This window comes from Eurosta solidaginis, chromosome 4 (assembly GCF_040869045.1).
Source record: "Eurosta solidaginis isolate ZX-2024a chromosome 4, ASM4086904v1, whole genome shotgun sequence".
In the NCBI taxonomy this organism is placed as follows: domain Eukaryota; kingdom Metazoa; phylum Arthropoda; class Insecta; order Diptera; family Tephritidae; genus Eurosta; species Eurosta solidaginis.
Window position 1 is genome coordinate 18,531,578 of NC_090322.1, and position 25,463 is coordinate 18,557,040.

Sequence of the window (25,463 nt, forward strand, 5' to 3'; positions counted from 1 at the left end):
AGTCAAGGCTCTAGCAAAATACATAAATTCCACGAAGTGGTTTGACCCGCTTTAGACAGGGTAGGGGTCCCCTTTGAGACCGTATAGGGTATTACAACGGGTCCGTTGGTGGCCTAAGTAGTGAGCTGTTACCATAGTGTCCAGCTTAGCCCTCGCAACCTAACCTAACCTACATGCTGCCTCGAAAATTTTCATTTTATTTGAGATACAAATGCGAGGGTTATTTATGTACTTTGACCAGGTAGCATTTTCGCTCTTTTAACCTCAGCTAGTTTTGCCTCGAGGTGCTTTGTGAAGGATAGTTTGTAATTCAAGAGAACTCCCAGATACTTGTAGTCATTTACAATATCAATAGACTCGCTACCATAAGACCAACGAAAAGAAGGACACCTGCTACTTTCCCTGAACACTAATATTTTAGATTTGGTCAGGTTAACTCTCAAACCCCACTGCGTACTATACACGTAAAGCTCATTTATCATTTTCTGTAAGACAGTGGCAGAGTCAGCTAAAAGAACGATATCGTCGGCGTACATAAGTACTTTTACCGTTGTGTCAGCAACCTTTACACCGCCAGAGATACTGCCACGTAAATCGTTGATGTATAATGAGAATAGAGTTGGACTCAGCAAACAACATTGCCGTACACCGTGGTTAACATTAAACGGATCTGAAAGCACTCCATCCATACCTGACTGGCTGTTTCCTCATAAATGGAGCGCAAAACCTCTATAATGTGCCTGGAGAGGCCGAGCTGTGCTAACTTATAGAAAAGCATATTCCGTGGGACTGTGTCAAAAGCTCCCTTCGCACCAAAGTTTAACTGAACTATACTAGTTAAATTAAACAAATTGAAGAAATTATATTGTTACGATCAAGCCGAGCATTGATGCGGCTCAGAAGCAAACCAGCGAAAATTTTGTATATTGAATCAAGCAGTAATAGCCCCCTGTAATTGGAAAAAATTCGATCGAATCGAAAATTTATTTAGCAATGACATCTTTAATAATCACCGGACACAGCTGTATAAGGAAGTAATAAGTTTTTATTTGGATATTCGTTTCGTTTTTTGAAACAAAAAAAAGCACGGACGAAAAAGAGTATGTTAGAAAAAATTTACAAAATTGGTATTATTTCAACACCAATAGCAGCTAGCCCAGTACTCATATTTTGTTTACTTCATCAAAAATTTACTTCATTAAAAAATTCAAAATAAGTAAAATTTTGAAAACGTTTATACAAAACGTTAGCTTAATGTGAAAATGTGCTAAGTCACTTTTTTTGTGATCGTTGTATTTTAATGCAGTTTTAAAACTGAATTCAAAATACATCGATCACAAAAAATATTTAAATTTTTCATTTTTACGTGCTGTGGGTAATGAGGTGTAAATGTGCTAAGTCGTCAGCTGTTAAAAAATATGTGCTAAGTCAACCTGTCAATAATATCAATCTGAAGTACTAGTCATTTCATTGTGCGCGTGTTTTATTTATTTATTTAATTCATTCAGTCTAAAAGTACATGCTTTGTTGTTGTTGTTGTATTAACGATTAAGAAACTCCCCGAAGGCTTTGGGGAGTGTTACCGATGTTGATGGCCCTTTGCCGGATATAGATCCGGTACGTTCCGGTAACAAAGCACTATTAAGGTACTACTAGCTCGACTATCTCGGGAACGATTTATATGACCACATTAAACCTTCTAGGCCATCCCGCCCTCCCCACCCTCTAGTTCCATGAGGAATTTTGGGCGCCAGAACCTCGGCTGTCAATGAAACCGGATTCGCCACGGCTATGTGAGTTGACAATTGGGTTGGAGAAGCTATATATTGTGCTGGTAACCCCTTGAGATGGTTGCGCAACACAACCCCTTGAAATTGGACATGCCTTTGGTGTTTGATAAATGCTTTGCGCTGACTATAATCTACTTAAATTCTTACATGTCGATAACTGCATGCTTTCTTACAGACTAGTTAAAAATAGAAAACAATTCAAGCTTAAACTTATATAAGCTGTTATTAAAATTAATAACACTACTGAATCGATTTGCTAGATGTATAGTCCTAGTTATAAGTTCATTCATAGCATAATTCGTTTTATGAGTTATTTCGATAAATAATCAATTACGCCGAAGATCACGCAGTGGAATATATGGAATGAACAAAGTAGATAAATCAGAGCAATTCATGCTAAAGTTTATTACATTATAGGCAAGCATGAGTGAGATAAAAGTTCTTCTGTCATGCAAAGCCTGAGGACCAAGCAATTTGTGACTGCTGGTATATGATGGGAGGCCGTCTGGCCAGTGAAGCATACGTAAAGCATTTTTTTTTTAATTTTTTGAACTTTCTCAATTTTATAGGAGTTAGATTCATGGAAAGGATTCCATATTATTAAGCAATATTCAAGACCACTTCTGACCAAGGATATATAAAGTGCCTTCAACGTCATAGGGTCCTTAAAGTCACTGGTATTACGTCTACTGAACCCAACCATTGCAACAAATTTTGAAACAACGAAATCAATGTGACTAGAAAAAGAGAGTTTGGAGTCAAAAATTACACCCAAGTCTTTACTCTCTTGACAACGATTAAGAGATTTAGAATTTAGTTGGTAGATAAAGTATGTGGCAGTTGTCTTTATGGAATAAGACACAAGACCGCATTTGTTTGAATTTAAAAATAAGTTATTGTCTGCGCACCATCCGGAAAAAGAGTCCAGATCAGAACCGTTAGAAATAAAATAAATAAATAAATGTAAGGCGCGATAACGTCCGAAGAGATTTTAGGCCGAGCTTCTCTTCCAATTTACGTCGTGCTCCTTTTTTAATTTTTTCTACAAATTGGCGGGACGGGACCTATTTGTTTTATGGCGACTCCGAACGGCATCTGCTAGGCAAATGAGTTTTCACTGAGAGCTTTTCATGGCAGAAATACACCCGGAGCGCTTGCCAAACACTGCCGAGGGGCGACCCCGCTTAGACAAATTTTCTTCTAATTGAAAAACCATAATTCTAAAATTTTGATGTTGCTTTGCCCGGGGAATTCGGTGTGGTAGGCGGAGCACGCTACCATCGCACCACGGTGGCCACCAATAGTTAGAAATAGTTTTACAAATAGTATTTTTTGTGAAATATATAGTTTTAGAGTTATATTTCAATCATTAAAGGGGAGGAGTGATGGGGAAACATATTGAGTAAAAAGTGCTAAGTCAGGAGAAAAAATTTGTTTTGAGTGAGGAAATTGTGCTAAGTCATAAAATAGCTGCTGGGTTAGCATACATGATTTTTATTTATCTTTTTCAAAGCTTCTACACTCAAAAGTATTGCAACTATGGTATCCTCATTCACAGTTTTGAAAAAAAAAAATGTTATTTCAAAAATTATTTTTAAGAACATTTAAAGAAATGCTTGTTGGGATGTATGTATAAGTATATTTTTATACATGTATATTTGAATTTTTATAACAATTAGTATGCAGAAGTTGGGTAAAGGGGATAGTGACCCGTTGTTACCCCTTTAATACTTTTGTTACACACGCTACTACAATTCACTAACACTAAGAAAGCCCGCGCATGCGCAGAACATACATTTGCACAGTTTAAGCAAATAATGATTGACAGAAAATTTGCACATAAGGAAGATAGGAAGGTATTGATATAGAAGTATTATATACATATATGGTGCACGCTCAGCAGAGGCATTTTGGGTTAACGAGGTGAAGTAAGCTGTCAATTGTCTCGCTCTAAGTTCTTCTTTGTTCTGTCAGGCTATCTGACAATTTTTCACTTGGGTATATTTGGTGTTGGCTTCCATAAGTAAGCCTGTGTTAAACTAATACGTCCATATTTTTGAAATTTCCATTATATATGTTTAATTTGTTTCAAATAAAAATTAAACAGGTCTTTGTTAAAACAAATTATTTGCATTCACGTCATATTCTACCAAGGATCTTTCCCTATACAGTGCTACTGAAGACTTTTGGAAACACGTTTTTCTCATTCCTACAAGAACAACAAAATTTTCGTGTTACACCTTATTTATGAAAATATTTCGCTAAAATAATGGTAAGTTCAAATAAACAATTGACGTACACACGTACTATATATGAATAACACATACATATTTCTTTTGTGTCCGGGTTTTCAATGAAAGTTTCAACTGCAGTTGAAATTGAGGTCAGTTTACTTTTGCCGCATCTATTGAATTTGACTGCTCATCGCAGTTTAAGTGGCCAAATAGAAATTTTTATTTTTATTCGATCCTATAACTAATGTAAACTCACACTGGTCCTTTATATTCCCTTTTGAATAAGCGTTAGGTGGCACTGATATGCTGAAAAAAAAAACAATTTCGGTAATGGCTTTCGTCGAAAGGTATTTATTTTTCTACTCCTATTTTTTCAAAGCGGGTAAAAACTTTATCCTCTTCTGACCGTCGAAAATATATCCCCACCATTTCAAATAGCGTACATCTTCTGTCTTTTTAACACGCTTTTATTAGCTTGGCCTGTATCTATCTATGTATCCATGTATGTATGTAACGGAATCTTTGAGCTTAATTTTCACCGGTTTCTAGAAGTCTCATTAATTTGAAACTTTGCATACGTATCAAGGACCGATGACAATGCAATTATTTGAGAACAGATTCCCATTATCCTTATTAACACGCTTATATTAGCTTCACTTGTATGACGCTTGTTTAGAACTCTCTTGCCTAGGCGCGCAAAGGAGAGTTAGACCCATCTAGCGGCAATTAGCGGCAAAACGAGTTGTGCTTAATAGCGGAGACACGAACCTCTGTGCTACGATGCTATTAACAGCAAATATTTAAGTGGATTGTAGATACTAAAACAGCACGATATTTGCGTGTTTTTTAGTTTTTTTTTTAACTACATTTATATTATTTTATTTACTTCACCTGGTGATTCCACCATGAGCAAAGGCTGCATTCATTTGAAAACATTTTTGTGTTTCATTCAATTACTTCATTCTATCTTCGATTGAGTTCAGGAGTGCAGCCTTTTCTTCCATTACTGAATGAAGAATTGGTTAACTTTTAAGCCTAATTCCTTAACAATGAAGAAACAGCATTCTTAAATCAATGATTTAAAATTTCAGATGATTGCACAGTTTAGCAGCTCTGCTATAATTTGAGTAAATCCAAAAACTAAAAACAAAACTGGAAAAAAATGTAAAAAATTTTAAACGGTCAATAATACAATGTTGATATATGTATGTACCTATAAATAGATGGTAATTTGTTTATTTCCCTTTTATAAGTTCCGTTTAATGGTTGACCGCAAATTTTAGTACAAAAGTGCGGAATCTTGCAATCGGTTTTTGAGTAGCTCCCTGTGAAGCTAAAGTCTTGAAAGTTGGAACATACTTGGGAACCCGATGATAACGCGACATGAGGAATCGTGATATTTTAAAAACTCCTCCGATTTTGAATATTTTGTGGTCAAGTTATAAGTCAATTCTCAGTGAGCTAGGGACCTGGACTTGAAATTTCGAACATAGTTTAAAATTGTATTAAACATAAATACTTGAGATATATGTTTCAGGCAGTGATTGAACATGCTACATTACTCCGGAGTTTCTTTTTTTGCTTATGCTCCGGCTCTGAACATAAACAGAGCATAGAGCAGAGGCGTAGCAGCAAATTTGTCTATCACCACATTATAATCCACTCTGCGTGCTCTTTGATTTTCGATGGACAATAGCGACAAATTACTCAACCCTACTTGTGCCATCGTGGTTCGCAGGTAGTTTTTTATCGTTTTTCAATTTTGAAAAAGTTCCCTTAGGTTTGCAGTGGTTACGGAAATAGCGAGAAACATCAGAAGAGCTGTGCAAACATCTGCGTAGCTCGAAGACAACAAGGTATTTTGAATAACCAAAAAATGGACCAACTCTTTCATAGGGGCAAGTTCTTTCTGAAATCTAGACCTGACAGACAGTAATTGAGAGGAAAATGATGCCGATACGTCCTCCAATTCAGTCCGTCATCAATCATGAGATAGAAAATAGTCACTCGGAAGCATTGTTCTGGATCATTGAATATTTCATCCTTACATAGTTCATCGAAATGTATCTTGACTCTGCGTGATCTTTTGTTGGATAACTTTTTGTTCTATTTTCCATATATCACATATATCTGAAGCATTGCGAAATAGCGATCATATTCATTTTGCAACTTCTGGATGCTTCGGAATGCATTTCGCAGCAGATCGTGCCCATTGAAAAGATCAAGTTTTTCCGACTGCAACTGCTTGGAAGGCAAATTTATGATTCTCAATATTCTTTCTTGAAGAAAGAGAAAGAACACGAAATTAAAGTTTCCGATTTTTTTAATTCCCAACGCGGCGTTTCTTTCATTAGACTTTTTGGTTTTCAGCATAATCTGGCTCAAGCATTTAGGAACATCACAAAACCTTTGTTTCGAAGCATGCACCGCATTGTACCTCCCAGAAGAGCGAGTTGGATTCAAGGTTTTTAAAGTTGGTGCACCTTTCTCGTAAACGCTTTGCAGTTGTCCCCATCGACTTATGCTATGACCAAAAAACTCGCACACCGATTGAACAGTTTCGAAGAATTCTTCAACATTTCTATTGCACGACAGCGCATCTTTCAAAACGAGGTTTAAGTTATGATTAGCACAATGAACGAAATGCGCGTGAGAAGTAAATTTTTGATTTTAGATAACAATATTTAATTGAACAGAAATCGAAGGTTTTAATTTCATTATTTCTTTTACTCGACCGGGCCCCTATATGCTCTTGGTAGCTACGGCCCTGGCCGGAACATTGCCAGTAAAAAATTTAATTTTTGTGCACTTGACTAAAAACTTATTTAACTATAACTTCGTACCGGTATATCGCACAGCAAATAGTTATCCAGTATATATAAATATTTGGTATTTTTGGAAGGGAAAATGATACATTATAAAATTCCTCACTCTATTTTTGACCGATATCTGATAATACACCCGCAAAAAGCGGTCATATTTCAAACTTTTTCACTACCACTACATTACGGTGATCAAATATTCTGTTAATGCCACGTTATTTTCTTACCTTCCAAGTTTTCTCTTCAATATTTTCTGCTTTAATTTGGCCTCTTCTTCCTTTAAAGCTGTCATATTTCGTTCACGCGTTTCTGCATCTTCGTTTTCATGAGACGTTAAGTGTAATCGTAGCTCCGAAGCTAAAGGAAAAGCTAAGGGGCAAAACTTGCATCTATGAACATTTACACCCAGATGTAAACGTAAATGCGTATGTAGTACATCTATTCGACCAAAGCCAGTTTCGCAATACTTGCACTTGTATGGTTTTTCACCGGTATGAGTGCGCATATGGACGGTTATATTTGTGACGTGAGCAAAGCTATTTTAAAGTTAGAATGAAAAGTTGTAATAATGACGATGTTTTTAATACTACATTTACACTAGCTCCAAATACGTACCTCCAAATGAGTTGAAGTTACCCTCTTTATCACCAAAATCAAAATCCCCATAATCAGAATACCCAACACGAAATCCCTATTCCCTGTCTGAAATACATTCACATTCACACAGAAAATGGGAAACTTTGATGGAGGCGACTAAATACCCAAATGAAGACGACTAAATAAACAAATTATTCATTGGGTTGCGGAGCCCAACCCTCTCAAGGGATTGCTAGCGCAATTTATAGCTTATCCAACCCAATTATAAACCCTGCTTCCCCGTGTTTCTTTAGCAGGCCATGTCCTTCCGACTCCAAGTTGCCTACAAGGCAGCGGCGGATTTACATCAGGGCACTAGGGCACGTGCCCAGGGGCCCCCACAAGGTAGGGGCCCCCACAGAACAGTAGCGGATTAAAACTGCGTGAGGTCCGATACTGAAATTCAGAAGGGGCCCTGCCGGGCTCAGACAGGCGGGGGAGAAATACTAATAAATTATAATAAATAAACCCTAACTCTTAAGCCTTAAACCAGTAACAGGCAGGGGAGAAATCTGAAATACTATGAAATTATAATAAAAAAACAATACTTCAACAAATAAAAGATGGAGAAATATTTTAAAATTATTAAAAACAAAACATAATATTTCTCTCTCACTCTTTCGTGGTTTAACAATGTTTCTTTTTTTTAAATGTTTAGTATTTCTCCGCTGCCTGTTCGTGATTTAACAAAGTATAATTTAGAGAGATCCAGATCGTAATTAAATTAAATATGTCATACATAATTAAAAATTTCAAAAACTTAATTATTCAATTTCCATAATTAATTTCATTAATTCTCTCATACTTTTAAATATTATGAGATCTTATTTAATTTGAATCTATCAATTCACTTATTTTATGAAATAATGTTTAATGAAAAAAATAAATTTTAAATGTTTTTTAATATGAACTTCACAACCTTTGAAGTCATAGCAGCAGCGAAGAGCCGTAGGGTAATTTTATGCGAAGAATAGAATTGTAATTAGCTGCACTCGCAGTGCCGCAACTTTCAAAAAATGTCTCATCCAAACCGAGCGGTGATTTCTTTAAATTTCTGTAAGTGAGCGTCTAATCGTTGCGCAGTGTCCCCGGCAGATTTTTTAAGCTAAGACTGACCTCTCGCGCCGCCTGCCACAGCGATGCCGCATCAGCATTCGATTTTTGTTTTTGCGAGTCGCAACGTGCATTATACAGTATAAAGCGTCAGTTATGCACCGACGTGTGTCGTACCTACGGACGTTTGTCCACATCATTGGTGCCCAGGGGCCCCACTAAACTTAAATCCGCCGCTGCTACAAGGTGCAATGTGGTCATATTAAATCGTTTCCTAGATGGTCGGGCTTGTATCTTAATGGTACTTGTCACCGGAACGTACCGGGTCTATATCCGGAAAGGAGCATCAACATCCATAACACTCGCAAAAACCTTCGGGGAGTGTCTTTATCGTTAATACAACAACAACAACAAGCGGGATAGGGGGCCTAGAATATACCCGCGATAGGTATGCCTGGCGAAAGGTGTGATATCGGTCGGTATGGCTCGCCTTAGCCATTACTAAAAGGGTAAAAGTCTAGAACAGGGGTCGACTGCTAATACTCGTTTCGGGAGAGGAGTCAAACGACGCGTATAATCTGAAGGCGGAAAATAAATGAGATATTTACAGTTAAAGTTGACAATTTTCATGTGGTTTTTGTAATATAGTTGTACACAGGAAAAAAATTGTGTGTACAAAAGGCACGGAAGTCCCGTTGTAGCGATAAGGTTGCTCCCCGAAGGCTTTGGGGAGTGTTATCGATGTGATGGTCCTTTTCCGGATACAGATCCGGTACGCTCTGGTAACACAGCACCATTAAGGTGCTAGCCCGACCATCTCGGGAATGATTTATATGGCCACATTAAACCTTCAGGCCGTCCCTCCCTACCCACCCCCAAGTTCCATGAGGAGCTTGGAGACGCCAGAGCCCGTCTGTTAGTCACGCAGGATTCGCCGCTTATATGTGAGGACGACAATTGGGTTTGGAGAAGCTGTATATTGTGCTGGCAACCTGAAGGGTTGCGCTACACAGCCCTTGAATTTGGTATTTTAGTCGCCTCTTACGACAGGCATACCTACCGCGGGTATATTCTGACCCCCTAACCCGCTGGGGGTCGCGTATTAGCACTCGATCCCTGTTCTAAGCTTTTACGAAAAAAAAATCAATTTTTGAAAAAAAAAAAATCAAAAATTTAAAACTTAGATCTGGCATTGCACCGACGGTATTTGCATGGTAGTTCAAGACCCAAACCACTGTCTGCTGTAAATAAACTTGCAATATAACATAAGCATCGTAATCGGATAGAAACAAGCCTCGAAAACAAAATGCAAATAGGACGTGTACGGTACGTTATTCGCAATTTTTTACTATGTACCCTTTATAATACATACATATGTATATATACTTGCACTCATATGTCAGGTAATTTTATTTATTTATATAACATTTTTTTGGTTTTTGCGAGTTTATGACATTTCCCCAAAAATGTGCGCAGATTCCGTGTTGGGATTGATGATTTTAGGGGTTTTTTAAGCTGGGAATTTTGTGTTTGGGGATTTAGTGTTGCTCCCCTTTTCAAAGGGTTTACATTGGCGTCATTCGCTTTTTCTTTGACCTTACGCACTCGACTGCCAGGACATCAATGCATCGCAAGAAAATGCACTAGCTTACGCTTTTGGTCCAGTGTAAATGTTACATAAGAAAACTTACCGCTTTTCACAAATATCACATTTATAAGGCTTTTCGCCGCTGTGAAGTCGTTTATGATGCCTTAAAGAACTCTTTTGACTAAAACATTTACCACAAATATCGCATTCGAGTTCGTTGCCTTGATGTTTCAGTTGTTTGCCTTCAAGATTTTCTTTACATCTGAATAAATAAAAAAGCAGATAATCAAAGAAACGAAGTTGTTTTAAGATATAAGAATAGTTTAGATGCATATTATCATTATAGAGCTTATTAAAATATGACGTGCAATAACCTCAATGGAATTAAAGCCAATTCATAATTTAATTATTATATAATATATAATTTTCATTTTAGTCATTAGTTCATTAATTAATGCCCAACATGAAATATCACCTAGTGTTACAAAATGACTCTCCTTATGATTGATGACAATTTGTGATCAATCTCAGCTATTAGGTGGCGCGAAGCACTGCTACAACAACGACAACAACAACCTTTCTTTATGATCTAGGTGGCACAGTTCAATAAATTTATATTTTAAGTGCTGATGGAAGAATTTTCTACTACAAATATAATACCCAAAACCAATGGGAGATATGCCAAGTATTTTATTATATTGTGTTAGAATACTATACAATTAAATTGTGCTATTTTGTAAAGATGCACACACTGCTCTTATCCCGCTGGAGTACATCTGATGTTGTCATGGTTCACGCTTGTAGAGCACAATTTTCGTTTGCAGAGAGAGCACTTTGCTTTTCAGTTGCCTACCTAGTCAAAAGTAACATTTATTGGCAAGAGTTATTCGCAATAACACTTATATTTTTCGGGTTTTCATGAAGATCTGTTGTTACAGAGGTCAAAATATGTTTTTGTGAACTTACCCGCTATTTTTAGAAGCGTATTAGCATTCGACCGTGGTTCTAGACTTTGCAATCCGAGAACTGTTTGCAAGGCAAAGCGAGCCCCCCTAATATTTTAAAATATTACAAATCGTTCAAACAAAATGGTAAAAAGATTTGCCCCAAATCTACAAATCTTCCTTTGAATAAGGCTTAACGGACAAAGCAAGCACCAAAATATATAAACAAACAGCCTTGTGCACTTAACTCAAAATTGTTCTATATATAACTTCGTTCCAATATGTTGCCCATTTTATTGTAAACAGATGTAATTCAAAAGTTTATTTTGTTGGTAAAACACAAAGTTTTATTTTTTCATAGTGTTCCATTATACCACTGAAAGGCATATATGTCTCCTATTTTGGGCTTTCTTAGTATTTTATAAATGTCAGCATAATCTTCTTTGTTGGTTTTGTTGGTATATCGAAAAATGTAAATAAGTCAAAATTTTGAGTTGATCCAATTTACAATTAAACGTGCGATGTAGTCGGGCTTCGATATTTGGACTGTCGGTTTCTATCACAAATAGAAATTCAAACATAATATTGTTCAGCCCTTGTGGGGGTTATTGCTCAATTATTAGCCGAAACTACGCGAACCAAACGCTTCCCAAGGCAGTCGTTTCTATGTACCGGAGCGACTCGGGATTTTTCCCGACCAAGGACTGTCATTTCAGTGTAACCCCATTTAATTGTCATCCTCACAGCAGCTCCTTGCAGCGGGACTGCTCCACATTCTCTTGATCCGGGAAGGTATCGAACCCAATCCGGGTGAGATGTTGGCAGATCAAATAGAAGAAACGACGTTCTGCACAATAAACGGAGACGCCTCCACACGTATGGTAGGAAGCTGTCACAGTTCGCCGGATATTTCAATCGTGAGCGCAGAACTTGTAAACTGCGTCAACTGGCAGCCGATAGTAACATTGGCATCCGACCACCTGCCTATACTTATTTCTTCATCGTCACAGAAAAACGCTCTTTCATAAACTTTAAAAAAGGAAAGTGGTCGAATACAAATCCTTTACAGAAAACCGCTTTGCTGCCCTCCCTATCCCGACTGATGCCCGCCAAGGGGAGCGTGCTTTCCGCAAGGTCATTGTATCCGCCTCGGCTCGTTTCATTCCCGCTGGTAGAATTCCCGAAATTCGACCCCACTTCGCGGCGAAGGCCGCAAAATTTGGCGAGAGAACGTGACCTTATAACACAGCTCGATCCCGGCGACCCCCAAATAAGGGATATTAACCAATGCATCAGATTGCTTGTGGATGAATACAAGCGGGCGAAATGGGAGGAGCACCTTAGAGGTTGTAACCTCTCTGCCGGTGTAGGTAAACTTTGGTCCACCGCAAAGTCCCTATCCTAATCCGTCTAGGCACAATGACAAAGTTTCCATCGCCTTTGGCGATAAAGTGCTGTCGGATGCGAAAAAATGCGCGAACGCCTTCTGCCGACAATATATAATGCTTTCTACGGTCGACAAAAGATAGTCGAAGGGCCAACAGACACGCACATAAACATAAATTCGGCACGTCACCAATTGCCATCACCGCCAAAGAGGTTGAGGATGCCATCGGTCATGCTAAACCATCCAAAGCAGTGGGCCCAGACGGCATAGCCATGCCGACGCTTAAAAGCCTCGGGAAAAGAGGGTTTCAAATATTTAGGACATGTCTTCAACCTGTCTCTTTCCACCTTTGTCTACCCGTAAAATGGAAAATGGCCAAGGTGGTCCCGCTACCAAAGCCTGGGAAACCAGCTAACATAGGAGAGTCATATCGCCCGATATCTCTTCTATCGCCAGTAGCCAAGACGCTTGAATCCATTTTGCTCCCCTACTTCAAAGCAAATTTGCAGCTAGCCTGTCATCAACATGGCTTCAGAAATCTCCATAGCACCAACACCGCTAAATGCCATCAGCACCTAGATAAATTGCGGTTTAAATCAAAACCCCCACCATAGAACAGTACTCGTTGCGCTAGACCTATCAAAAGCTTTTGATACGGTCAACCATGGCACGTTACTGCAAGATCTGCAAGGGTCTACCCTTCCCCCATGTCTTAAAAGGTGGACCGCAAATTATCTGGGTGGTCGGCAGGCATCGGAGCAATTTAGAAATGAAACATCAAAACCAAGAAGAATTAAACAAGGGGTGCCACAGAGTGGTGTCCTATCCCCACTTTTGTTTAATTTCTACATATCTAAGCTACCTTCGCCACCAGGAGTTACTATCGTTTCCTACGCCGACGACTGCACAATAATGGCTACAGGCCCAGGCCCACAAATCGATGAGCTTTGCAATAGAATAAACGGCTACCTGCCTGATCTCTCCAGTTTTTTCGCCTCGCGAACCCTGGCATTATCACCGACTATATCCTCCGCGACCTTATTTACAACATGGACGTCCCAAATGTCGACCATTTCGAGCATCCACGTCGATGGCACTACGCTACCGACTGTCCTACACCCCAAAATCTTGGGTGTGACGTTTGATCAGGATCTACATTTTGGTGAGCATGTAGCCGCAATTGTGCCGAAAATCCAGAGCCGTAATAAAATCCTCAAATCCCTTGCTGGCAGTACTTGGGGAAAAGACAAAGAAACGCTCATTACTACATACAAAGCAATTGGCCAGGCGATTGCATGCTACAATGGTCGCCAAGCCTAAAAACTACCCACTGGAAGAAGCTACAGGCCTGCCAAAATACTGCTCTCAGAACCGCCACGGGCTGTCTTCTTATGTCCCCAGAACACCATATACATGAGGCTAGAATACTCCCCATCAGGGAGAGAAATGAGATGCTAACCAAACAGTTTCTATCCTATGTTGGCTGGGGACCAGCTAAAAAGCGAGATTGCATACATAAAACAAAAAGTTGGCAATATAATCCTTATCATTCTTACGGCACAGTTAATTTTTGCTCTTCCGTTGTAAATTCTTCTTTGGTTACAAAGGTTGTTGAATGGATTGTGTTGTTGTTGTTGTTGTTGTTGTAGCAATGCTCGCCCCACCTAATAGCCGCGACCGATCACAAATTGTCATCAATATCCTCTAACGGGAGTCCAAGGAAAATTGCCGTTTCAACAGGGGTGGACAATAAGGAAAGGGGTGTTAGAGGCGTTGGTTCCACATTACAATTAAAGAGATGGTTGGTGTCATGTGGCGACACATTGCAAGCGGGGCATACATTTTGTATGTCGGTGTTGATTCTGGATAGGTAAGAGTTTAACCTGTTACAGTATCCAGAACGAAGTTGAGCAAGAGTGACACGCGTTTCCCTGGGGAGTATGCGTTCCTCTTCCGCGAGTTCTGGATATTTTTCTTCAAGTGGATTGTGTCGCTATATTCAGTATTTTCTTCATCATCTTCAATAGGCTCGTTTTTGATAAATTCGCTTAACTCGGCTTGCGCTTGGATTGTGTCGCTATATTCAGTATTTTCTTCATCATCTTCAATGGGATCGTTTTTGATAAATTCGCTTAACTCGCCTTGCGAATTTTCACAACAATCCAGTAATTGTTCGTTTTTTAGTAAATGCTCAGCAGTACTGCATTGTGCTGATTCCACCTCAATTGCTTGCTGTCTACCTTCAAGAGCCTTTTCTATTTCTGGACGAAGTGAGTTTTGAGCAGTGCATTTGGGCTGGCAACTGTTCAACGGGCATGAATATGTGTCGTTTGGTAATACTTCATCGTCAATTTCTGCCTCCATCATAGACATGTTTAAATCATCCCATTTTTTAGAAATCATTTCTCGCATCTTATGGTCGAATTGCACGCACAATCTTTGGAACCGATATACACATATCAATTGGTGAAAGCATTTACAGCTAATTTTTTTGGTAGCTGGTCACTTAGCTGCACTTCTACTATTTGAGGTATTGTGCTGGACAACCAGTCAGCTATTCGTAATTCGTCGCATTCCTTAATAGTTTCAAACATTGTACAGGTTTACAAGTATGATATGTATGAGAGGGAAACAATTTCTTTCCCTTTCTAACACACGGCAGTTTGACACTTCGGTCAGTGTCAAACTAGCGTGGAACCCAGTGGAACCTGCGTGGAACATGAGTTTTGACACTGAACGAAGTGTCAAAATTACCGGGGATGCTTCGTCGAAAGCGACACAGGGAAGCAAAAAAGGGATCGGAATATCAGATATGGGTTGCTGTGATGGTAAATTTCTTTTAACGAATTTAGTAGGAAATTTTAAGTGCACCCATGTGGGTCCTTCAGAAAATTATAAAAAAGTCTTCAATTAGTATCTGAGGACGCGTAGTTATTTCAGTATTAAGAATACAAACACGGGAGTTAAGTTTTTCTACCCGTTCAAAAGTTCTCCGCGAAAAACAGTTTGAAACCGAGGTCGACTGCAATAACCCGTCCAAAAAAGCGGAAAGAAAAATGAATAGACGCGTTTTGTCCTGTTGTGAATAGTCCGAAGAGAAAAAGTATTCGAATTATTGGAAGCGAGGCAAAAACGCGTCTATTAATACCTCCCCCGACGGTTTTGGTCGTGTTTTAGCAATCGTCCCCGTAAAAAAGTCTCACAATTTGTTAATTAAAATTGTCCAAAATATATGGTTATTAAAGAGAGATGTAATTAAGTGCTCGTTTGAAAGTAAATAAGTATATTTCTTTGTAATATAAGAAAAAAAAATTTTAAGCAGTTTTCGATAGCAGCTACTAAACTTTGTTTGGTCCTAAAGTACAACAGTGCCAAATAGCATCCACAAAAAAAACGAACAAGAACAAGCATTTTATCAGGTGAGCGTGGCTGTGTATGTGCGTGCTGCTACATATCCTACTTGTAGACCTGTATAATGGTTAAAACTACACAAGTAAACCAGTCAGGAGAGTTAGAGATGAAACGATACTAGTAAAGCCAATTAGATATTCACACTTCTGTCCCGATTCCAAGAAAATTTGTAGTCGATACTTAAGCATCGACTTCTCAGGTATCGCCCACCACAAATCAATAAGAGAGATTGCGCATTCATGAGTTCAAAATTGCTTCGTTCTGGACAACTACGTCACACTTGATTGCTTGAGCGTATGAAAGAGAGAAAAACAATAGCTAAAGGAAAATGACAAAATTGCCCATAAAAAAAGCTAATGTTTTGTTTACATGCGCTATCTTCTTTTTGATTTGTGGGTATCGCAGAAGAGTAATTGTATCGATAAACACTCGATACGCTCGTATTCACGGTTGAAACACCATGTTTTCATTTCGCCCAAAATTCATAGAAAAAAGGACCAAATCTCAAAGAAATGGACCAAATTTGGTAGTAGTGCAGTTTACGGTACCCACCGAAATTTGGGCCAAGATTTTCGAGTGAGATATCAAAAGACACGTATTAATCTCGAGAATAATAATCCGAAGGCGGAAAAGAAAAATTGTATCTCTATCCGGAGATATTTGCAGTTGAAGCTGGCGATTTTAATGTGGTTGTTGTTGTGTTTATACCCACAAAAAAAATTGTGCATCGCCGTGGCGGTAGCCACGGTTATACCACACACCCGGACTTGGCATGGCGTAGCCCAGGGTTATTTTTTATAAGCGCGGCCGAAGGCCGCCAACGCAGAAAGGTGTTCTGCGCAAAAATACTATGGATCCCACCCCCGGTTTCGGAGGGACCCGCGGGTCTTTTTTCGGTTTTTCGTTAATATCTTTTGAACGGGTAAAAAAAGTTAACTTCCGCTTTCGGATTCTTGATCTAGACGTGAATACGCGTCTTTTGATACCTCACTCGTTGGCCCAAATTTGGGTGGGTACCGTAAACTGCACTATTACCCCAAATTTTTTTATTGTAACGAATTTAAGGAAATTCCGCTTATTCGCAACCTTCTACTAACGTTCGAATCGCTTAACTGTTGAATAAATCACTCCAATACATATTCTGTATTGCAAAATGGTCTTTACTAGACTACTTTCAGAATAGTAAAATTATACTTCACAATTAAACTTCACTTCTCAACTGATAGCGTGTTTAAATTAAACTGATCCTGATTACTCAGGTTGCGCTGCCTTTATACTCTCCGTTGCTTCATTCGCATATTTCTACTAGACGTTTCGCCTTCTAGAATCTCTTGCTTGGTTACCAGCGATTTACATGTATATTTGTAGTTTATGCGTTTCTCATAGTCATATGCGTGTGTATTGTGAGCACTACTTCTGCTGACGACCACAAGTGTGTGCGTTATATCTCTTCGTTGCCTTGTACGTGTACGTTTGTAAATGGATTAAATTCATGAGTTCATGTACGAGTGCAAGAGTGGCAGCTTGCTTTATTGTTGTTGTGGCTTTATTAACAGCTTAGTGATGCTAAAATTCGCCACAGTATTCTTCAATTCGTTTACAATCAATTCGGCACACACACTTTCATTTTAACAAAAAGGTTTTTATATAAATATACGTTTTAACGAAAAACCTTAGGGGAAAGGCCGTGTGACAAGTCAAACTAGGTCAGCTTTATTTACATAAAAGCCTTATTTTTAAACAAAATTTCTCCAAAGCTCGGTGATATCAACTTTATCATAAAATCAGTCATTCTTTAGTCTTCCGTTTACCAGTACACCTTCACGCTTCAGTTTTTCCACCCATGGCCTAGACTCTGTAAGTGCGAGTTTTGAAATGTACACATTTTTTTCCATATAATTTGTCTTAGAGAAAAAAATAAATTTCAAAACTCGCATTTATTGAATACAGCTTCAGTCCTCAGACTGGCCACTGAAAGGTCTTAAAAGTTTCAACTGTGGAGTAATGTAATTTTGATCACATTCAACTAGGTACGATAAATTTGTTAAAAATGTTATTATTAAAGCTTCTGGGGCAGAAACCCTCTCCAACGGGGATAATTTGGCACAAAGCGTTTGTAAAAGATCTACGTTGAGCATTTGTAAAGGTAGCGCTTTCAAAAAATATTTTTGTCTTACTTCCAATAAAAAAATATTCCTTGGGTGAAGATAATTAGTATTCTAAATTATGTACACTGAAATTCTTCAAATATCCAATATTTTTATATAAACATTGTACCTAAAATTAATCAAAATGTGCTTCATATTGATGGTATAATATCAACAGACTAACGTTTTATGATTGAACTCTTTAGTGCAGATCGGAAATACATAGAAACTTTTAATTCTGTTACTGGTATTGAATTTGACATCTGTGTAGCAGAAACGCAATTAACTTCCAGACACAAAGATAGAAAATATAGCCGCATCGCAGTGTGAGGTGTACACAAGAAGGCACTTTCCAAAGGGAACCAACGAGTTAAATAAATACCTAGTATCTTGCGTGGCTTAGCATCACAATAGTCTTTGAATTCCTTATACTCTTTAATTTGCTTTGGGTTGTGTGAATAAAATTTAAATATTGACATCCCAAACGAAAAGTGTCACTTTCATAATGTTTACATAGGATGTTATGGAAACGCATTTTCTGTGGGAGCAGCAAGGAAGGCAGCCGGCATGATCTAGTGGTGCACAGTGGCTAGTAATGTCGGCTGGGCGGGGTTCTTGCCAACCCTGCTGTCCTGCGCCATAAACAGAAAAAACCCTATCATGCCTTTCAAAACCGACAGAAGCGCCGAGACGACTCAAAACGCTTATAATTTCAAAATAAAACGACGTCCCGTCGAACCGGATGCCACGGACAGACCGTTAAACATTGAAATTCAAAATCCAAAAAAAAAATCAAACGCACAAAATAAAACTAAACGGAAATTGTGAATTAACTGAAACAAAAGAAAACCAAAACGGCTGAAAATTAAAATAAAAAAATAAAAAGGCTGAAAATTGAAAAGAGAAAAAAAAAAGGCCGAATTTACATAGGGGGACGCCGCGGGTGTTGTTGCGACGCCCGGTGCTTTACCCACCCTCAAAAACCATGGCCACCGACGCACCTAAATTTTCGGTGGCCCCTAACCTGAGTTACCTAGTGCCTTCTAAATAAAGGGAGACGTCAGCATTCCCATATATAATACAAACATTTATTTATAAATCATTTCAGTGAAAACTTAGACAAAATGTTTATTCAATCAATACTAGGTAAACCTCTGGAGATTAGAACTAGCTAATGGTCCATCTTACGAAACCAAGATAAAAAAAAAAGGTTCATCATTTATAGCTAATTGGATTTATGTATTCTTATTCGCAATTCCTGTTAATAAAAGAAACTTAAGTCTGTTTTGAGATTGATTTTGTAAGACAGCGTTCTTTACAAATGTTCTGATCTAATACTTGATTGATTACCACTATACGTGTGTACATGACAATAAATACAATGCCATTAAACTTATGCTATGAACTGATGAAAATTATGAAATTTATTGAATTTTATTGGAATTACATTTATTGAAATTTATCGAAATTATGAAAATTATTAAAAAAAAAAAAGGACTCTAAAGTAAAAGAAATCCTAGTTTTATATATTATGAAACGCGCGAGAATCTGTCCGGATTACATTTTCAGTTTATCGTCTTAATACAGCACCGAATGTGGGTAGAAAAAAACCCCGACATGTTTAATCTATTCCTTTTTCTTTTCTAGTTGTAATATAAATTTAAAAAAAAGGGGGGATAGATTTAGTTTAATTTTATTGAAATTGATTTTATTTTATTTTATTTTATTTTATCTTATTTTATTGTATTTTATTTTATTACAATTTGATTTTTGTTATTATTATTTATAATCTTTATTGTTTTATTAAATTTTATTTTATTATAAGTTATTTTATTTTTAGTATATGTATTTTAATTTTATTGTATTGTATCTCCTTTTATTTTATTTTTATTATTATTATTTATAATCTTTTTATTTTATTAAATTTTTCTTAATTGTATTTTAGTTTACTATAGTTCCTTAGAGTTTTGGTTTATTGTGTGTTATTTTACATACATAGGTATGTGTATATTATATTGCTATTTCCAAAAAAAATGTACTTATTAATTTTTTTCTTTCTCTTTTGTTCACCAATTTATTTTAGGTTGCATTATTCTAATTTATCAGAAATTTTAGTTTTTCTAACTTAAAATTTTCCTTTTTTTTGTATTTAATTAGATTTTCTTATTTTAAATCTCTTTTAAATTTTAGTTTTTCTAACTTCAAATTTTCCTCTTATTTGTATTTAATAAGATTTTCCTATTTCAAATCTATTTTAAATTTTATTTTATCTAACTTAAAATTTTCCTCTTATTTCTAATTAAGTTAACAAATTGATGTTAACTTTATTTTTGTAATTTCCAAAAAAATTTTTTCTTTTTAAGTTTCTCCAAAATATTGTTTAATTATAATTATATTGGAACAGACTCACGCGGATTTGTTGTTAATATTGGTGTTTGCTGTAGTTACCGATATGTTTGTCGGTGCCGTGTGGTTGTTGTAACCAGCAGGTTGTCACTGTTGGTGCTGGAGGAGGCCGTTTAGGTGGGCCTCTGCCCTTTTGTGTCACTGTTGGTGGTGCAGGAGGCCGTTTAGGTGGGCCTATGCCTTTTTGTTGACACTGTTGGTGGTGCAGGAGTCCATTTAGGTGGGCCTCTGCCTTTTTGTTGCTACTGTTGGTGGTGCAGAAGGCCGTTTATTTGTTGTTGTTGTTTATTTTGTTTAATTATAATTATATTGGAACAGACTCACGCGGATTTGTTGTTAATATTGGTGTTTGCTGTAGTTACCGATATGTTGTCGGTGCCGTGTGGTTGTTGCAACCAGCAGGTTGTCACCGTTGGTGCTGCAGGAGGCCGTTTAAGTGGGTCTCTGCCTTTTTGTTGTCACTGTTGGTGCTGCAGGAGTCCGTTTCGGTGGGCCTCTGCCTTTTTGTTGTCACTGTTGGTGATGCAGGAGGCCGTTTAGTGGGCCTCTGCCTTTCTGTTGTCACTGTGAGTGGTGCACGAGTCCGTTTAGGTGGGCCTCTGCATTTTTGTTGTCACTGTTGGTGGTACAGCCGGCCGTTTAGTGGGCCTCTGCCTTTTTGTTGTCACTGTGAGTGGTGCAGGAGGCCGTTTAGGTGGGCCTCTTCACTTTTGTTGTCACTGTTGGTGCTGCAGGAGTCCGTTTAAGTGGGTCTCTGCCTTTTTGTTGTCACTGTTGGTGGTGCAGCAGGCCGTTTAGTGGGCCTTTGCCTTTTTGTTGTCACTGTTAGTGGTGCAGGAGGCCGTTTAGGTGGGCCTCTGCCTTTTTGTTGTCATTGTTGGTGGTGCAGGAGGCCGTTTAGTGGGCCTATGCCTTTTTGTTGTCACTGTTAGTGGTGCAGGAGGGCGTTTTGGTGGGCATCTGCCTTTTTGTTGTCACTGTTGGTGGTGCAGGAGACCGTTTAGGTGGGCCTTTGCGTTTTTGTTGACACTGTTGGTGGTGCAAGGGTCCTTTTAGGTGGGCCTCTGCCTTTTTATTGTCGCTGCTGGTGGTGCAGAAGGCCGTTTAGTGGGCCTCTGCTTTTTTGTTGTCACTGTTAGTGGTGCAGGAGGCCGTTTAGGTGGGCCTATGCCTTTTTGTTGTCACTTTTGGTGCTGCAGGAGACCGTTAGGTGGGCCCCTGCCTTTTTGTTGACACTGTTGGTGCTGCAGGAGGCCGTTTAGGTGGGCCTCTGCCTTTTTGTTGTCACTGTTGGTGCTGCAGGAGGCCGTTTCGGTGGACCTCTGCCTTTTTGTTGTCACTGTTGGTGGCGCAGGAGGCCGTTTAGTGGGCCTCTGCCTTTTTGTTGTCACTGTGAGTGGTGCAGGAGGCCGTTTAGGTGGGCCTCTGCATTTTTGTTGTCACTGTTGGTGCTGCAGGAGGCCGTTTAGGTGGGCTTCTGCGTTTTTGTTGACACTGTTGGTGGTGCAGGAGTCCTTTTAGGTGGGCCTCTGCCTTTTTTTTGTCGCTGTCGTTAGTGCAGGAGGCCGTTTAGGTGGGTCTATGCCATTTTGTTGTCACTGTTGGTGGTGCAGCAGGTCGTTTAGTGGGCCTCTGCCTTTTTTTTGCCACTGTTAGTGGTGCAGGAGGCCGTTTAGGTGGGCCTCTGCCTTTTTGTTGTCATTGTTGGTGGTGCAGGAGGCCGTTTAGTGGGCCTCTGCCTTTTTGTTGTCATTGTTAGTGGTGCAGGAGGCCGTTTAGGTGGGCCTCTGCGTTTTTGTTGACACTGTTGGTGGTGCAGGAGTCCTTTTAGGTGGGCCTCTGCCTTTTTGTTGTCACTGTCGGTAGTGCAGGAGACCGTTTAGGTGGACCGCTGCATTTTTGTTGTCAATGTTGGTGGTGCAGGAGGCCGTTTAGGTGGGCCTCTGCCTTTTGTTGTCACTGTTACTGCTGCAGGAGACCGTTTAGGTGGGCCTCTGCCTTTTGTTGTCACTGTTGGTGCTACAGGAGGCCGTTTAGTTGGGCCTCTGCCTTTTTGTTGTCACTGGTGGTGGTGCAGGAGGCCGTTCAGGTGGGCCTCTGCCTTTTTGTTGACACTGTTGTTGGTGGCCACCGTGGTGTGATGGTAGCGTGCTCCGCCTACCACACCGTATGCACTGGGTTCACACCCCGGGCAAAGCAAGATCAAAATTTTAGAAATAAGGTTTTTCAATTAGAAGACAATTTTTCTAAGCGGGGTCGCCCCTCGGCAGTGTTTGGCAAGAGCTCCGGTTGTATTTCTGCCATGAAAAGCTCTCAGTGAAAACTCACCTGCCTTGCAGATACCATTCGGAGTCGCCATAAAACATGTAGGTCCTGTCCGGCCAATTTGTAGGGAAATCCAAGAGGAGCACGACGCAAATTGGAAGAGAAGCTCGGCCTTAGATCTCTTCGGAGGTTATCGCGCCTTACATTTATTTTTTTCATTTGTTGTTGGTGCAGGAGGCCGTTTAGTGGGCCTCTGTATGCGGCCTGCCGTTGGTGTGCTGGCAATTGTTGGCGTGGGCCGGCGTCGTAGCAGGTTTTGGTAGGCGTGGTTGATGGTGGTAGTTGGGTGTTCCTGGGGGAAAAAAGTAAAATAAGTGGCGTTTATGGTCACTGCGTGTGGCATCTATTTCGCTCGACAAAGCAACTTCGGTTGTTATGCTATTACTACTTAATTTAGAGCGTGATAGTGGGCGTTTAATGGGATTAGGATTTTGTTACCCATATTGCGCACTGGTCTACTTAGGGTTTTTTTTTTTTTTTTTGAGGTTTAGCGAACCCGATATGAACGGAGAAGTTCGCTCGTTGAACAATCGAGTTCCGCTAGTTGATGCGCGTTTAACACCCGTACAGCAAAACCCCCAAAAGCTTATTTTTTGCACAGTTATCGGCACATTCACGAATTTTTGTCTCATTTGCCACCGCGATTTGTTATTTGGCCCTTTTTCCAGTGTTTTACAGACACACACGCAAACTTCCGAACCAAAAGAGTTGCCGTAATCCCCCCTCTAAACGCCAAGGAATATATAGCACAAATTACATGTGCTTTAAAGCTTCCGATCTGAAATGTTAATTACTGAAATAATTTTGAAATGAACATTCGAACGCACAAAACTGCCATTTTCATCAAAATTTTCAACTATTCTCGCATTTTCTTGCTTGACTGTTGGCTGAGAAAGAGCCGTATACATATTCAAATAAATATGGCTGCACGTATGTCGCGAGACGGAAAAAAACTTCTATTTGTGGCGGGGCGTTTGGTCAAATATTTCCCGTTTTGTTTGGTTATATATCTTTTTTTTTTAGCAAAAACCACTTTGCACAACTTTTTATAATTCGAGAGAGCCCAAATCACTTTTCCTTTTCTTTTTTTCACTAACTCGCGACCACAACCGGCAATGACGCGTCCACCTTACTTTTTGACTCTTCAAAATGGCTTACCAAGCCGTCAAGCCGTTAAAGAAAAATTCCATTCCCATATTGCGACTGCGCAGTGGAACGGCGCCGTTAAATCGGATGATTTAACTGTGGTTTCCATGGTGGAACCATACAAGGTGGTAGTCGCTGTGACATTCCTGCAGCCATCATTAAAAGTTCCATATACTTTGTTTTTGTGGACCGATGGACTAATGTCAAAATCGTACTGCGCTGAAAGTTGATGTCAAATCGTATAAAAACTACAAGTCAGCTGTCACCTTGTATAGTTACGCCATGGTGGTTGCCGTTATTGGAAATTTTCCGACACCATTGGCTTCTTTGGCGATGCCACGAAATTAACAAACATTTGTTTTAACCACCCCAGGCAGACATGAGTGAGGGTGAATCCTAACCTTTTCCCTATTAACTAACCTCCTACCACCAGTCAGTAGAACGTTCAGAATGTGAATCTCGCAAGCGGACCATAACAAGGAGTCTTTGTAAAAATTTTGAAGGGTAACTTTCTATTTGGCATGTCGATATATTGTTCCATAAACTCTAAATACGCATCGGTAGGCTTGCACGCATAGCTTGAACGTAAACTACGGGAGTGGCAAGTACACTTAATATAAAACAAATTATTCTCATGCTTTCATTTAGTTTTAAGTTCGCGAATGGCTTCATCAGTGGCAGACTCCGTCTAATTTCTTTGATTTAACACTTTTCTAGACTAAGGAGAAGTGTTATATTTCGTCTTCATTTTAATAAAAGCAATTTTTTTCGATTATATGTGACCCGGCCTATGGAAAGGTGGCTTATGACTAAAAAAAAAAAAAAGAATACTACTAAGAAACTGAAGAAATTGTTAACAGCTGTTTCTCGCAATTTTTATTTTAGTCATAAGCCACCTTTTCATAGGCCCGGTCACATATAAGGGTTGATGAAGGTGTGGAAAATTTTGTAGGCAGTTTGTACATATTTACATCAGACAAAATTCCTGGCTACAGCCTAAAAAGGACCAAAATTGAAAAAAGGGACCTACGGACCAAATGGTGTTGGAAAGGACCACTCTTGGTCGAAATGGGCCAAAAATGGCATTTGATTATTAATTTGATTATTACATTACTATATCTATACATACATTACTATACTGGAATTGGGTAATTCTTTACTTTAGCTAGGGTTATCAGATGCCCGAGACATGAGTCGGGGACACTTCCAACAAAAAAGGTGATCAAATTTCAATAGTAAAAAGTTTGACCAAGTTTAACCTTCTAAACGCAGTCGAAGACAGGAAATTGCACCCAGACAACTGCAAAAAAATTTATAAAGGGTAGGGGAATATTGTAAATAATTTAACAATTCGCACAAACATGTTGTTTATTACAGATAATTATTTATACTTATTTTTTCTTACTTCTAATTTCAAGAATATGGTGCTCTTTTTCGGTCAGCACTTCCCGACATATTTCTGGGAATTACTGATTTTTTCAAAAGTTCAGCATTCTCAGGAAGGGTTCAAATTTTTTGGAATTCGAGACATATAAAATCTGAATAATTAAACTTCACTCGAAGGATGTGCCCAA

The 25,463-nt window shown here is 38.9% G+C and overlaps 1 protein-coding gene across 1 annotated transcript in view; it reads right to left on the reverse strand.

Moving 5' to 3' along the window:
- The window catches only part of LOC137248416 (zinc finger protein 227-like), a 33,555-nt gene extending 18,728 nt beyond the window's left edge, over positions 1-14,827 (reverse strand). The window contains exons 1-4 of the mRNA XM_067779355.1: positions 14,508-14,827; positions 10,227-10,385; positions 7,074-7,382; positions 4,281-4,330 (exon numbers count right to left, since the gene is read on the reverse strand). Coding sequence (XP_067635456.1) covers positions 4,281-4,330; positions 7,074-7,382; positions 10,227-10,385; positions 14,508-14,827 — 838 coding nt within the window. The remainder of the gene's footprint in view (positions 1-4,280; positions 4,331-7,073; positions 7,383-10,226; positions 10,386-14,507) is intronic.
- Between the last annotated feature and the right edge of the window lie 10,636 nt (positions 14,828-25,463).